The sequence below is a fragment of the Polistes dominula genome, unplaced genomic scaffold, assembly GCF_049000335.1.
Source record: "Polistes dominula isolate Pdom_NZ unplaced genomic scaffold, Pdom_raw_medaka scaffold_35, whole genome shotgun sequence".
NCBI classification, from domain to species: domain Eukaryota; kingdom Metazoa; phylum Arthropoda; class Insecta; order Hymenoptera; family Vespidae; genus Polistes; species Polistes dominula.
The window spans coordinates 2,349,919-2,363,642 of record NW_028300968.1 but is presented as its reverse complement, the minus strand read 5'-3'; the positions used below and the strand labels follow the sequence as shown (position 1 = coordinate 2,363,642).

Below are 13,724 nucleotides of genomic sequence, written 5' to 3'. Positions count from 1 at the left end.
ATTTTCTTTCAACAAAAAAAAAATAAATAAATAAATTAATAAAAATGTTGATAAAGATAAATTAATCGATTTATTCTTCGCGATACTTCGAGAGATCTTCAATTTAACGGTGAGAAAGTTGGATAACGAATAAGATAAAAATACACAAGGATAAAAAAAGAGAAAGAGAAAGAGAAAGAGAAAGATAACGATAAAAAGCTATTGTCGTTTGACGTTACCACCAATTTGTGTGTTTTTACATTGGAAGGGGGTGTGGTGGTGGTGGTGGTGGTGGTAGTGGTAAGGGGGTAAAACTGAGTAGGAAGGTAGGACTCGAGGGATATCTTCTCGAGTATATACCCTCTTGCTAGGTTGAAGTAAACGAGAAAGAAATAAAGAAATAAATAAAGAGGTGACAAAGGGGTGAAAACGTATAACCAAGTATACAGTGAGGGGGAGGGTAAGGGTGAAAGAGGAGGATATTATATCTGTCGGTGTCGTAAACGAGCCACAACAAAAAAGAAAAAAAAACAACAAATAATAAAAAATAAAGGAAAAAAGAAAAAATATCAAATGAGATAGGGGTGAATGGTGGTGGTGAAGAAGAAGAAGAAAAATAAAAAAAAAATAAAAAAATAAACAAAGAAATAAAAAATAAAAATCTTTTTTATACAGGTAGATTCGTATAAATTTGATCGTTTCTTCTTTTCAACCCTTATTCTTTTTCTTTCTCACTCACTCACCCTCACTCTATCTATCTATCTATATACATATATACTATATATATATATATATTTCGCTGTTGAACGTAATCGTATTGTCTTGTATGATAATCGAATTCTCACCTTTCAATTTTCTTTCTACAACTTTTTTTTTCTTGTTTTTTGCTTTTTATTCCAGGGCGGCGGAGGAAGCGGCGGGGCTGCGGGAGGGCTGAAATTCACGGTGGCCGACACTTGTGAAAGGATCAAAGAGGAATTCAATTTCATCCAGCAACAGTACCATTCGTGAGTGTTCTCTCTCTCTCTCTCTCTCTCTCTCTCACTTTTTATATTTTTTTTTCTCTTTTTTTCTCTTTTTATTTTTCTCTTTCTCTTTATTCTCCCTTTTTTCCCCCCACTTTTTCTTCTATTTTCCTGGTTCTTTCTCGTTGTCGGACGATTCTCCCCCCTCCTCCTTCTCCTCCTCCTCTTCCTTGTCCTCCTTCTTTTTCTCTTGAAACTACGAACCATCCACCCCCTGACTCACTCAACCACCCAAACCCACCACCCCCCTCCCCTATCCATACCCAACTCGATGTTTCTCGAAGTTTCTACGTTTATCGACGCGCTCGATGTTTCTTTTCTCTTACGCTTTTTTACCCTTCTACTACCCCTTCATCCCCTACTTCTACCTACTACCCCTTTTACTTTTCTTTCTTTACTTTTTTTTCTTTTTTGTTTGTTTGTTTTTGGTTTTTTTTTTTTTTTGTTCTTTTTGTTCCTCTTTTCGAAAATCAAACCTTACGAGAGTTGAATACTATCGGTGGCACGCATTCGATCTCTCCACGTATCCTCTTTTATCTTTTTATCTTTTTATCTTTTTATCTTTTTATCTTGTTTTTTATTTTCGTTCTTTCTATTTCTTTCTCTATACTCATTGTTTTTAAACCCTTTATTTTTTTTTCTTTTTATTAACAAATCTCTTTTTCTATTTCTCTCTATCTTTCCTTGTTAAATTAAATTTATTTGTTTTTTCTTATTTTCTTTTTCTTTTTTTTTTTTTTTTGATAGATAAATTACATTTCTTTTTTTAAAATGATTTATTATAAACTTGATCAAAATATTAATTAGTATTTTTTTAAGAAAACTTTTTCTCTCTCTTTTTCTCTCATTCTCTTTTCTATCTCCCGTTGTAGTCATTGTTTCTAATTCTTTCTTTTTTTTTTTTTTTTATTAACAAATAAATCTCTTTTTCTTTCTACCTCTCGTTGTTGAATGAAATTTATGTATTTCTTTATTTTTGTATTGTTTGTTTATTTGATAGATGCATCACATTTTTTAAAAAATGTATTTACGATGAACTGAATCAAAATATTAATAAGTATTTTTTTAACAAATCTTTTTCTGTTTTTTCTTCTTCTCTTTTTCTCTCCTTCTCTTTTTATCTCTCGTTGTACTCATTTTTTCTAACTCTTTCTTTTTTATTAACAAATATCTCTTTCTTTATCTCTTTCTCTTTCTACCTCTCGTTGTTGAATGAAATTTATGTATTTCTTTAATTTTGTATTGTTTGTTTATTTGATAGATGCATCACATTTTAAAAAAATGTATTTATTATAAACTTGATCAAAATATTAATTAGTTCGTATAATTTGAATGATTGCAACAAGATATTTAATAATAAATATCAATTCTATATAATATCATTCTAATTATTACGATAAAATATATATATATATATATATATATACGAAATAATAATAATAATAATAATGATATTATTGAACATATTAAAATATAATTTAAAAATGAAAAACAATCAAACAATATACATAACATTAATCGTTATATTATATTTTTAATTATAAGTATTATTTTTTGGATATATTTATCATACAACTATTAAAATCAGATATTTCTTTTTTTAACAATTTTATATTGTCAGTTAATACAAATCATATATTTATTTCTATTAAATGTGAATGATCGATTATTGTTCGATACTCTTTTACCCCATTTTAATTAATTTCACATTAATTCACGCGTTATTGTGGCTCATATGAATCAAAATATGACGATTGTTTTATAGATAAAAGTTAGGTTATGTTCAAATCATTTCACATACTCACCAAAATCTATGACCAGGACTTATATAATAGATGGCACTGGACTTACTTACCTTTTTCTTTTTCTTGTCTTTTTTAAATTAATTAATTATTTTATAAATAAATTAATGTAATACAAAAACCTTGCTGTATGCTAATTCAACGATTTGCTAATTCAAAATTTCAACACAAACGAAATCTACATTTTTATATATATATATAGAAAATTTGTATAGTTTGTTTAAATGTTTTATAAAGAAAAGTAACGTCACAATTATCATTATTTATTATATTATTTATTAAATACAATTATTATTATTATTTATTATAATTATATTAATTAACGTCACAATATAATTATTTTGGTTATAAATCAATAATGGTTGGTCATAAAAAATTACAGAGAGATAGAATATTTTTGTTCGATCAAAACCATGTACTACGTGAAACAACTCACGAGTAGTTTTTCTTTCGTTTAGAGAAAAAAAAAAAAAGAAGAAAATTAAAGTAAAGTACAATTGGAGGAGAGAGAGAAAAATAAAAGCTTGAACAATCGATTCTTTCTTTTCAACGTGTAAAAAAAAAAAATAGACAAAACGTAAGAGAAAGAAAGAAAGAAAGAAAAAAAGAAAGAAAGTAAAAAAGTAAAAAAAAAGAAAAAGGATAGAAAGAGTCGACCATCAAGGTGGTATGGCCACCGTAATCTCGTTTACTCACCATCCCCTTTCCCTCTTCTACCACTCCTTACACTCTCACAGATCCTTTTTCCTCCTCCCCCCCCCCTGCTCCTCTTATTCCCCTCATTCCCCCATACACCCCCACTTCTTCCTCAACCTTCGAGAAACTCGATCTCGTAGTTTAGAAGATACGTGAGTCGCGACCATGTCTCGCGAATCTTGAAAGAGGTTGAAAAAGGTAAGGTTGTAAGGGTGAGGGATGAAAGAGGGGGCGGGGGGTTGGGAAAGGAATATGGTGGTTTCTCTAAGGGATTGAATGCTTAGAAATGGTGGAGTTGATAGAATATGGTATTCAATGTTTTTTCTTTTTTTTTTTTTAAACTTTGATCTTAGTTTGTGTGTGTTTTTATGTATGTGTGTATATTTATGTGTATAATGTGTTTAATGAGTTTGTTTGATCATGATGATAATCTTTAGATAATAACTTAAGATGATTGTTTATTGATTTCAGGTTAAAACTCGAATGCGAAAAGCTGGCCAATGAAAAGACCGAAATGCAGAGGCATTATGTCATGGTAAGACACTTTGTAAGTTTCTTTGCAAATTAATTTTTTTGATTCTTTTCTATTTTATTTTTTCTCAACTTCCTTTTACTCCTCCTCCTCCTCCTCCTCTTCCTCCTACTTCTTGTACTCCTTCAATACTTTTTTTTAATTTTTAATAAGATGATATTACGTTTTTATTTATTGGTTTATTAGTTTTGGCTCATTGAAAAGTAAATTTATTTCACCCCCATTAAAAAACAACAAAGACACAAGATACAATAGAAAAATACAAAATAGAATTAACAAAAAAGGGTAGGTGGGTGGGTATGGTGGGGGGTAGTATGATAAAGAAAAAAAAATTAATGAAAAATTCTCTTCCCTCTCCTTTTCCTCCTCCTGTTACTCCTCCAATCCTTTCTTCAATTTTTCCAAAGATTGTTTTATATTTTTGTTCACTCGTTTATTAGTTTTGGTTTATTGAAAAATAAAATCCCTCCAACCTCATAAAAAAAAGATGCAAAATAATTGTTTTATTCTTTTCTATTTTTTTTCTCGTCCTCCACCTTCTCTTATTCCCTCTCCTCCTGTTACTCCTCCTACTTCTCCAATCCTTTCTTTAATTTTTCCTAAGATGATGTTACTTCTTTATTTATTCGTTTATTAGTTTTAATTCGTTGAAAAATAAAATCCCTCCAACTTCATAAAAAAAAGATACAAAATAATATATTTATTCTTGTCTATTTTATTTTTTCTCCTCTTCCTCTTATTCCTTCTCCTCCTGTTACTCCTCCTACTCCTCTAATCCTTTCTTCAATTTTTCCTAAGATGATAATACATTTTTATTTATTCGTTTATTAGTTTTTTAGTTTATTGAAAAATATAATATCCTTCCACCCCCATAAAAAGACAACAAAGACACAAGACACAAAGAAAGAAATAAAAAATAGAATTAACAAAAAAGGGTAGGTTGATAAGTAGGGGGTTGGGGGGGGGCTTTAGGTAGTAGTTTTGTAGAGAAAAAGAAATTAGTGAAAAAAAAAAAGCAAAAACAAAAAAGAACAACAGAAAACAAAAGAAAAATTCATGACGCATTCCAACGTAAACAAAACACTGGGAGAGAGAAATTGAGATAGGAAAAAGAGTGAAAAGATGGTAGAGGGGTTGTGGATAGGGGGTGGGGGAGTGAAGAGGGAAAGAGGGAATTAATTAAACGTCTAAAAGTTAGCTGCTGCTGCTGCTGCTGCTGCTGCTGCCGTTGCTGTTGCTTCTACTTCTACTTCTGCTTCTGCTGTTGAGTAGATCCGTTTCAGAATCAAAGCTAAACGCAAAGTGATACAAAAAGATCAAAAAAGAAATGTGTTTGTGTATGCATGTGTGTATATATATATATATTTATATTTATATATAAAATAAAAAAGAGTAGAGGGAGAGGGGGAAAGAAAATTGGAGTAACACGAGGGATGTTGCGTAAAAGATTAAAAAAAATAAACAAAAAGGAAAAAAATAAAATAATAAAATTAACACACAAACACAAAATTACGTATTACATTTGATAATATAATTTTTTAAATATTTTATTTGGTATTTTAGCTTTTTATTATATTATTATTTATTTTATATATATATTATATTATTATTAATATATATATATTATTTAAATATATATATATTTAATTTTTAATAATTATTTGATATTTATTTAGTAATATTATAATTTATATATAAAATTTAATAATTACATAATATTTAATTTATATTTAATAATAATAATAAAAAATAGATAAATTAATTGATAATAAATTAATAAAATAAATAATAATTAAATTAAAAATAATATAAAATATATAAATGTATTATTATATAATAAATTACAATATTATTTATTTTAATTATTCAAATATTTTATTTTTTCTATGTAACAAGCTATTTTATTTATAATAAAAAATTTCATATACACCTCCACACACACACACACACACACACACACACATTGATAAATCAATAATTCATGGTCAGATATTTTTTTCAATGGTTGTACGGAAACAACAATAAAAAGAAATAATTCTTGATCGATTTTACGGGGTTGGGTGGTGGATGGAGGTAGAGAAAATCAATGGGAATAAGTAGGAACAGTTGGATGAAAGAAAATTAGGAGGATAACAAACGATATCATCTAATATTTAACGATTGATACTAGATAATAGATAATAGATAATAATTCGTATTATTTTTCTTTCTATCAGCACCTTTCCCCCACTTCCATCCTCCTCATCATCGTTTCGTTCTCCCCTTCTTATTCTGTTCTTCTTCTACCCTTCCCCTTCTCATTGCGATTTCATCCCCCGTCAACGACGAAGGTAATTAACTCGGTGAACCGTACTAATCGTATCGTCATCGGTAAGAAGCTTAACTCGAGCTTACTTATATTAAAGTACGGCATTAAGGTGGTCCAAAGTATTTACGAAACGGGGGTGGTGGTCCATACTACAGGGTAGAGAAGGGAAGGTAGTTTTTTTTCTAATTTTTCTAAATTTTTTTTTAATCGTAAAGAAGAAAACTAACTAAAAAAAAAACAACAGAACATTTTTAATTAGAACGAAAATAATTGGAATAATAATAATTTTATTTTTTTATTTATTTTTTTAATCAATATTCTTTTATTTATTTATTTTTATTTATAATTTTATTATTTTATTTATTATTATATTTATTTTTGTAATTGACTGTTTTGTTAGTTTTTTTTTTTTTTTTTAGAATTTCAATTACGTTTAATGTTTTTACGAAACAAACGTGGGTGGTGGTCCATACTACAGGAGAGTGGCTTATTTTTTTTTTTCTTTACATTTTATAGTTTTTTTTTTTTTTTTTTTTTTCAATAAGAAAATAAAACAAGAAAAACAGTTTTTATTCGAACGAAATTAATTGGAATAATTAATCTAATTTTTCTTTACTTTATTTTACATATTTTTCCTTTACTTAACTTTGGTTTATTTATTTATTGTAAAATTAAATTATTATAATTATTATTATATTTATTATTACAATCTATTTGTTTTAAATAAGTTTATCTACAATTTTAATTAGATTAAGATAGTCCACACGTTAAGGGGTGGGTGTCTTTTTTTATTTTCTACTTTTTACTATTTCTTTGAATTACAAAACCAAACCAGAAAAAAAATGGTTCTAACAAAAATAGTAATAATAATATTAATAATAATAATAATAATCATTTCTTTTTTTTATTTTTTCTTTACCTAAATTTCATTTATTTATTTATTTATTTATTTATTTATTTATCTAATAATTATATTATATTTTAATTAATATTATATTTATTACTATAATCGATTTGTTTTATAAATTTTTCCACAATTCTAATTATTTTTTTATATTATATTTTAATTAAATAATTTTAATAAATTAAAAAATATAGTAACAATTATATTATTCTAATTATTATTATATAGTAATTAATATATTTATTATTATAATTGATAATATTATCGATATAATCTATATATAATTATATATTATATATTATCGATATATAATCGATAATAAAATTTGTTTTATAAATTTTTCCACAATTCTAATTTTTTTTTATATTATATTTTAATTAATTAATTTTAATAATTTTAATAATTAAAAACTGTAATAGCAGTAAATAAAAATAATTTAAAAAAAAAAAAGGAATGGTATGTTAATAAAAATATTATATTGAGTTGACTTTTTTCGTGGTAGAATTTTGGTTTAAGGCTCGTTCTAACAACTAGGATAAAAGTTAGGGATGGTGGTACCAAGTGTCAAAGAACCTCACCGGAAATTGAATGCTCCGAATGAAATATCATCTCTTTCTCTCTCTTTCTCTCTCACTCACTCGTTCTCTCACTCTCTCTCTCATTTTCCTTTTGAAACGATTCGACACGTAGAAAGAAAAGAAAAAAAAAAAAAAAAAGAAAAAAAATTCACACATCGGTATAGACACACGATCGAGTGTGCTGTTTGAAATTCACGTCATACATTTAAATACAAATACACACTATTCGCGTACACAAGTTTTTTTCACACTCCCTAAAAAAAAAAGAAAATAAAAATAAAAAGAAAAAAAAATCGTTAGTAATAATTTTTTTTATATTTCTATTCATATCTGTGTATGCATTTATAAACTCAAAGAAAAAAGAAAGAGAAAAAGAGAGTGTGAGTGAGAAAGAGAGAGAGAGAAAGAGAGAGAGAGAGAGAGTATGGTTGATATTAAAAAATACGGTCGATCGGTAAAACCCTTTTATAAAATAAAAAATAAAATAAAATAAAAAAATATTAAAAAAAAAAGTCGTTTCAATAGAACTGTACGTGTACATGTACCACAAGTACACATGTATATGTAGGTATGCATGTGTTACAAGTACACATGTATGTGTACGTGTATTTGGTAGGTTGGCGATAAACAAGGTCTTAAAATTCACGACGCTTTAAACGAATTTTTTCTCTTTTTCTTCCAACCTCCATCCTTTCATCCCCACCCTTTCACCCTCATCCACCCCTTCTACTCTTTCTCGATGCGTATAAAAATTTAAGCTTCTGGGTTCTCGAATAAAATGTAGTGAACAGTAGTAACACCAGCGCTAGTAGTAATAGTAGTAGTTGTAGTAGTAGTAGTGATGGTGATGTAGTAATAATAATAATAATAATAATAATAATAATAGTTGTACTAGTAGTGGTATGAAAAAAAAGAGATCGAAAATATTTTTTGACTATCATCGTCGTCGTCGTCGTCGTCGTCGTCGTTCGTAAAGTTGAGCTCGAAGTAAATATTTTTTATCTTCTTCCTTTCCACCCCTTTCTGTTATTTTTTTTCTTACCCCATTCCATTCCACCTCACCCCCTTTTTTACCCCACATCTCCATTTCTTTCCTTCTTTTTTTATTTTTGTTTCTCCAAAGAGCACTAAAAATGAGAAGAAAAAGAGAGGGTGAGTTTGTGGGTGGTTGGGTGGTGGTGTTTGGTAGAAAGAAAGAGAAAGAGAAAGAGAAAGAAAAGAAAAGAAGACAAAAATGGTTCCCTGAAATCGCGAGTTTTCGTCCAATAGCTTTTAAAGCGACTGCGCGAAGTACAGTAACGAAAAAGAAAAAAAAATAGAAAAAAAAAAAACTAAAAAATAATCAAAGAAAGAAAAAAATAAAGTAAAAATTCGGTTTGGAACGCTTTGTCCGCGTATAAACTCCCGGTGCTATTCGAGTGCTTTCTTTCTCTTTTTCTGTCTCACTTTTTCTCTCTTTTTCTTCTCATACTCTTCTACATCTCACCTCCACCCGTTTTTACTTTTTTTTTTATTTCATAGTAATGTCGCGCGATATACGTTTCTCTCACAAAGCACACAAAGCTGGAGATAAGAAGAGTGCGAATGGTATGTATGAGAGTGTATGTTTGTACGCTCATATATGTGTGTATATGTGTGTGGGTGAGTGCGAGGTAGAAGGGAGGGAGAAGGAGGACTTGTGTATATATATATATATATATTTGTGTGTGTATGTATGTGAGTTTAGAAAGGTTAACGGCACGAGGGTGATAATAGAACGGAGGATACAAAAATTTTTGTCGAGGATACAGAAATTAAACGGGAATACTTTTTGAATTTAATCTAGATATTCACTTTTGTTTACTTTTTCTTCTCTACCGTATTAACCAACCCCTATTTTTTTCTTCTTCTTTTTCTTTTTTCTTTTTTTTTTTATTAAAACCCCTTTTTATGTATTATAGTTACGTGCTATTTTATTTTTTATTTTATTTGTTATTTTATTTTTTATTTTCTACTCAATTATATACTTTGTTTCAAAGTTATCTTTGATAGTTTCTTTTGTTATTTTAGTTTTATAGATTATTTTAAAATTATATACAGGGTATATAAAATATAAAATGAAAGAAAGAAAAGAAGAAGGAAGTAGGGTAGGGGGTGAAATGTATAATGTGTTATCATTGTATTCAAATGTTGAAATAAATCTTTCATTTTATTTATTATCTCTTATCGTGTGTGCCTTTATATTCGTTTTTTATTTTCTTATTGAGAAAAGAATTCACCGGGGGTTGGAGGGTAAGAAAAGAAAAGAAAGAGGAAGAATAAAGTCAAAAAAAAAAAGAAAAAAGAAAAAAAATAGAAAAATTAAGAGTTTGTTTAATTCAAATTCAAATTTCGAAAGTTCGTTCAATCTTGCATCCAACAGAAACACATATAATAAACACTCATATGCAAACACACTCACCTACACCCATATATATCCATAATAGGGGTTGAAACAAAAAAAAAAGAAAAAAAAAACAGAGAACGAAATAAGATAATAAATAAATAAAAAAAAAATAGAATATTTAAGAGTTTGTTTAATTTAAATTAAAATTTCGAAAGAGTAGGATCAATCTTGCATCCAACTAAAATACATATAACACACACTTACACCTATAGAAACCCATACTGGAGTTGAAGTAAAATAAAAGAAAGCGAAACGAATAAGAAAATAAATAAAAAATAAAGAATAGAAAAGTACAGAATTTTCTTAACTCAAATAAAAATTTCGAAAGTTGAATCAATCTCACATTCAACAAAACCACATATAACAAACACCCACATACACATCCATAAATATCCGTACTGGGATTGAAAAATAAACAAATAAAAATTAAATAGAAAAATACAGAATTTCCTTAACTCAAATAAAAATTTCAAAAGTTCAGTCAATCCTACATCCAACAAAAACACATACAACGCATACCCATATACACACTCATAGGTATCCATACTGGTATTAAAAGGAAAGAAAAGAAAAAAAAAGAATAGAAAAATTAAGAAGTATCCTTAACTCAAAATAAAATTTCGAAAGTTTGGGTCAATCTCATCCAATCATCCAACTAAAAACACATTCACAAATACACACACCCACCCACATAGATCCAAACATCCACCCACGTATAAAGTCTTCTCTATATTGTATCCTTTGATGTGTCACACGCGTGATAGTGCTTGCACGTTGGAATAGAAAGATCTTAGAGAGCGATAGTACAAAAAGAGAGAGAAAGAGAGAGAGAGAGAGAGAAAGAGAGAGTAGTACGTTTGATCGTAATTGTCGTGGAACTATAGCATCCCCTGGAAAATGTTAGAGACCGATGTGACACCGTACGAACGAGCAAACACCAAGCTGCCCCGAATGGATAGAAATAGAGAAATCCAACCAGAGAGTAAAAGAGAGAGAGAGAGAGAGGAGGGGGTGTTTCAGAGGTAGCACTGCTTGTAGGTAACAGAAGGGGGGTTCGGGGTTAAAATTGAGGGTTGGAGGTTCGGAGTTGGGGGTTCGAGGTTGATGGGGTTGGGAGCTGAGCCGGTAATCGATATCTCCAAAGTAAACGAAGAGAGAGAGAGAGAGAGTAAACGCTCGGAGAAACACTGGAAGAGAAAGAGGGAGAGAGAGAAAGCGTAGAAAGGGGTGAGTAGGAAGAGATGTGATAGTAGTAGTAGTAGTAGTTGTGGTGGTGGTGGTAGTGGTAGGATGGTTGAGGGTGAAACGAGAAGAGAGACGAAAGGGAGTAGGGATTGTAAAGGGTGAAGGAGAAGCAAGGAGAATTAGAAACAGAGATAGAGAGAGAGAGAAAGAGAAATTGATGTCGAGGGTTTGTCAACCACACTGGCAAGTATTATATATATATATATATATGTATGTACGTTTTAACTGAAAGGAGTATTAGTACGTACAAAATACTCACGTATATGTACGTCTGCACGTATTATATCTATCTATCTATCTATCTATCTATCTATCCATCCATCTATCTATTTATCTATCTATTTATCTATATATGTATGTAATGATATACATATGTATATAATATATTATATATATATATAGATAAACACAAGCATTCACCTCGAGAATGTGCGTTTGATATTCTAATTCCGTCCTCGTGTATCCCGGCTGTCGCCCTTTTTCTCTCTGTCTCGCTCTCTCTCTCTGTCTCTCCTCTCTCTTCCGAAGTCTCTTTTCTCTTTTCTTTGTCTGTCTTCCTTTTGCTGTTTACCCTCGACGATTTTCATTAGGGTAACGCGCCACGTAAATCCTCGAGCTCGTCGCGCGGTCTCTTAACTTCTTTTTCCTTTTTCTATATTTCAACCCTTTTCATTTACTTTTCCCTACAAAATCATCGACTCGTTTCCCTTTCGTCTTACCTTCACACTCACTTTCTCTCTCTCTCTCTCTCTCTCTTTCTCTCATTTTGTCTTTCTCTTATATGTTTGTTTCTTTCTCATATATACATAAACACATAACACGCACACACACACAAACACACACACACACACACATAGGTTTAGCTTCTCCCTTTTTCTCGTTCATATTTTCTCATTCATTTTCTTATTTTTTTTGAAGTGAAAACTTTATTAGAATGGGAGTGATCTGAAAAGTAAATAAACGGAAACGGAGCTATGTAACGAAGCTATGAAACGGTTGCCATACTAAATAATGAGAGAAAAAGAGACAAACATAGGATTAAGACTGCGAGGGAATGAGACGGAATATAGCTATACAGTTTTTCCTATTCTCGGTCTCCTCTTTATGCTCTGCTTCGTAGTTATCGCTCCTGGTGGTATATGTGTGTGTTTGAGTGCGACTGCATACTACAAAGCGTAAATACACATATTCTTTCGATACTCGCAATGTTTGTAGGTAGGAGCGATAGAAGGGTAGAAGAATAAACAGAGATAAGAACGTTAATATGCAACAAAAAAATAAGGTACAAACGAACTGACGGTCGAAATAAAGAAAGAAGGTGCGAAATAACAAAAGAAAGAAATACCCTACGGACTTATCAGAAAGACCCTACGAACTTATCGGAAAGACCCTACGGACATATCAGAAAAACCCTACGGACTTATCGGAAAGACCCTACGGACTTATCGGAAAAAACCTCACTACTTTTCGGAAAAAACCTCACTACTTTTCGGAAATAACCTCACTACTTTTCAGAAAAAACCTCACTACTTTTCGGAAAAAACCTCACTACTTTTCGAAAATAACCTCACTACTTTTCGGAAAAAACCTCACTACTTTTAGTAAAATTTCTCCAAATGTAAAGTTTCCGAAAAGTAGTGAGGTTTTTTCCGAAAAGTAGTGAGGTCTTTTCCGAAGAGTAGTGAGGTTTTTTCCGAAAAGTAGTGAGGTTTTTTCTGAAAAGTAGTGAGGTTTTTTCCGATAAGTAGTGAGGTTTTTTCCGAATAGTTTTTGATAAGTTTTACTTTCCGATAAGTCCGTAGGGTCTTTCCGATAATTCCGTAGGGTCTTTCCGATAAGTCCGTAGGGTCTTTCCGATAAGTCCGTAGGGTCTTCCGATAAGTCTGTAGGGTCTTTCCGTGGGGTCTTTTATTTCTCACTACTTTTCGGAAAAAACCTTACTACAGAGGTGTTTACTACACTAACAGAGGTGTTTAGTTACCATGCATTTTTTAGTTACCAGAAGCAACTCGTCTCATTTTTTTGAATTGAGAACTTGCTTACTGTGTAATATGTTATCTATTTATATATGTTTTCAATAAAACGTATAATAATTTTTGTAATGTGATAACAATAATATAATAATAATATTATAACAAATAAACCTAACAATTTTCCTATTCCTGATATTCTGCAGTCGTCTCTTTCTCTCGAAACTTAGTTTTTCGAAGGTTTCACTTCTAACACGTGT

At 29.8% G+C, this 13,724-nt stretch overlaps 1 protein-coding gene across 16 annotated transcripts in view; it reads left to right on the top strand.

The window, feature by feature from the left end:
• Positions 1-13,724, top strand: part of gro (TLE family member transcriptional corepressor groucho) — a 121,261-nt gene that overhangs the window by 44,512 nt on the left and 63,025 nt on the right. For 14 of the 16 annotated variants that reach the window (XM_089173322.1, XM_089173320.1, XM_089173319.1 and 11 more), the window contains 2 exons: positions 880-986; positions 3,974-4,049. In XM_089173322.1, coding sequence (XP_089029448.1) covers positions 880-986; positions 3,974-4,049 — 183 coding nt within the window. The remainder of the gene's footprint in view (positions 1-879; positions 987-3,973; positions 4,050-13,724) is intronic. The other 2 variants (XM_089173325.1, XM_089173323.1) reach the window with 1 other exon arrangement.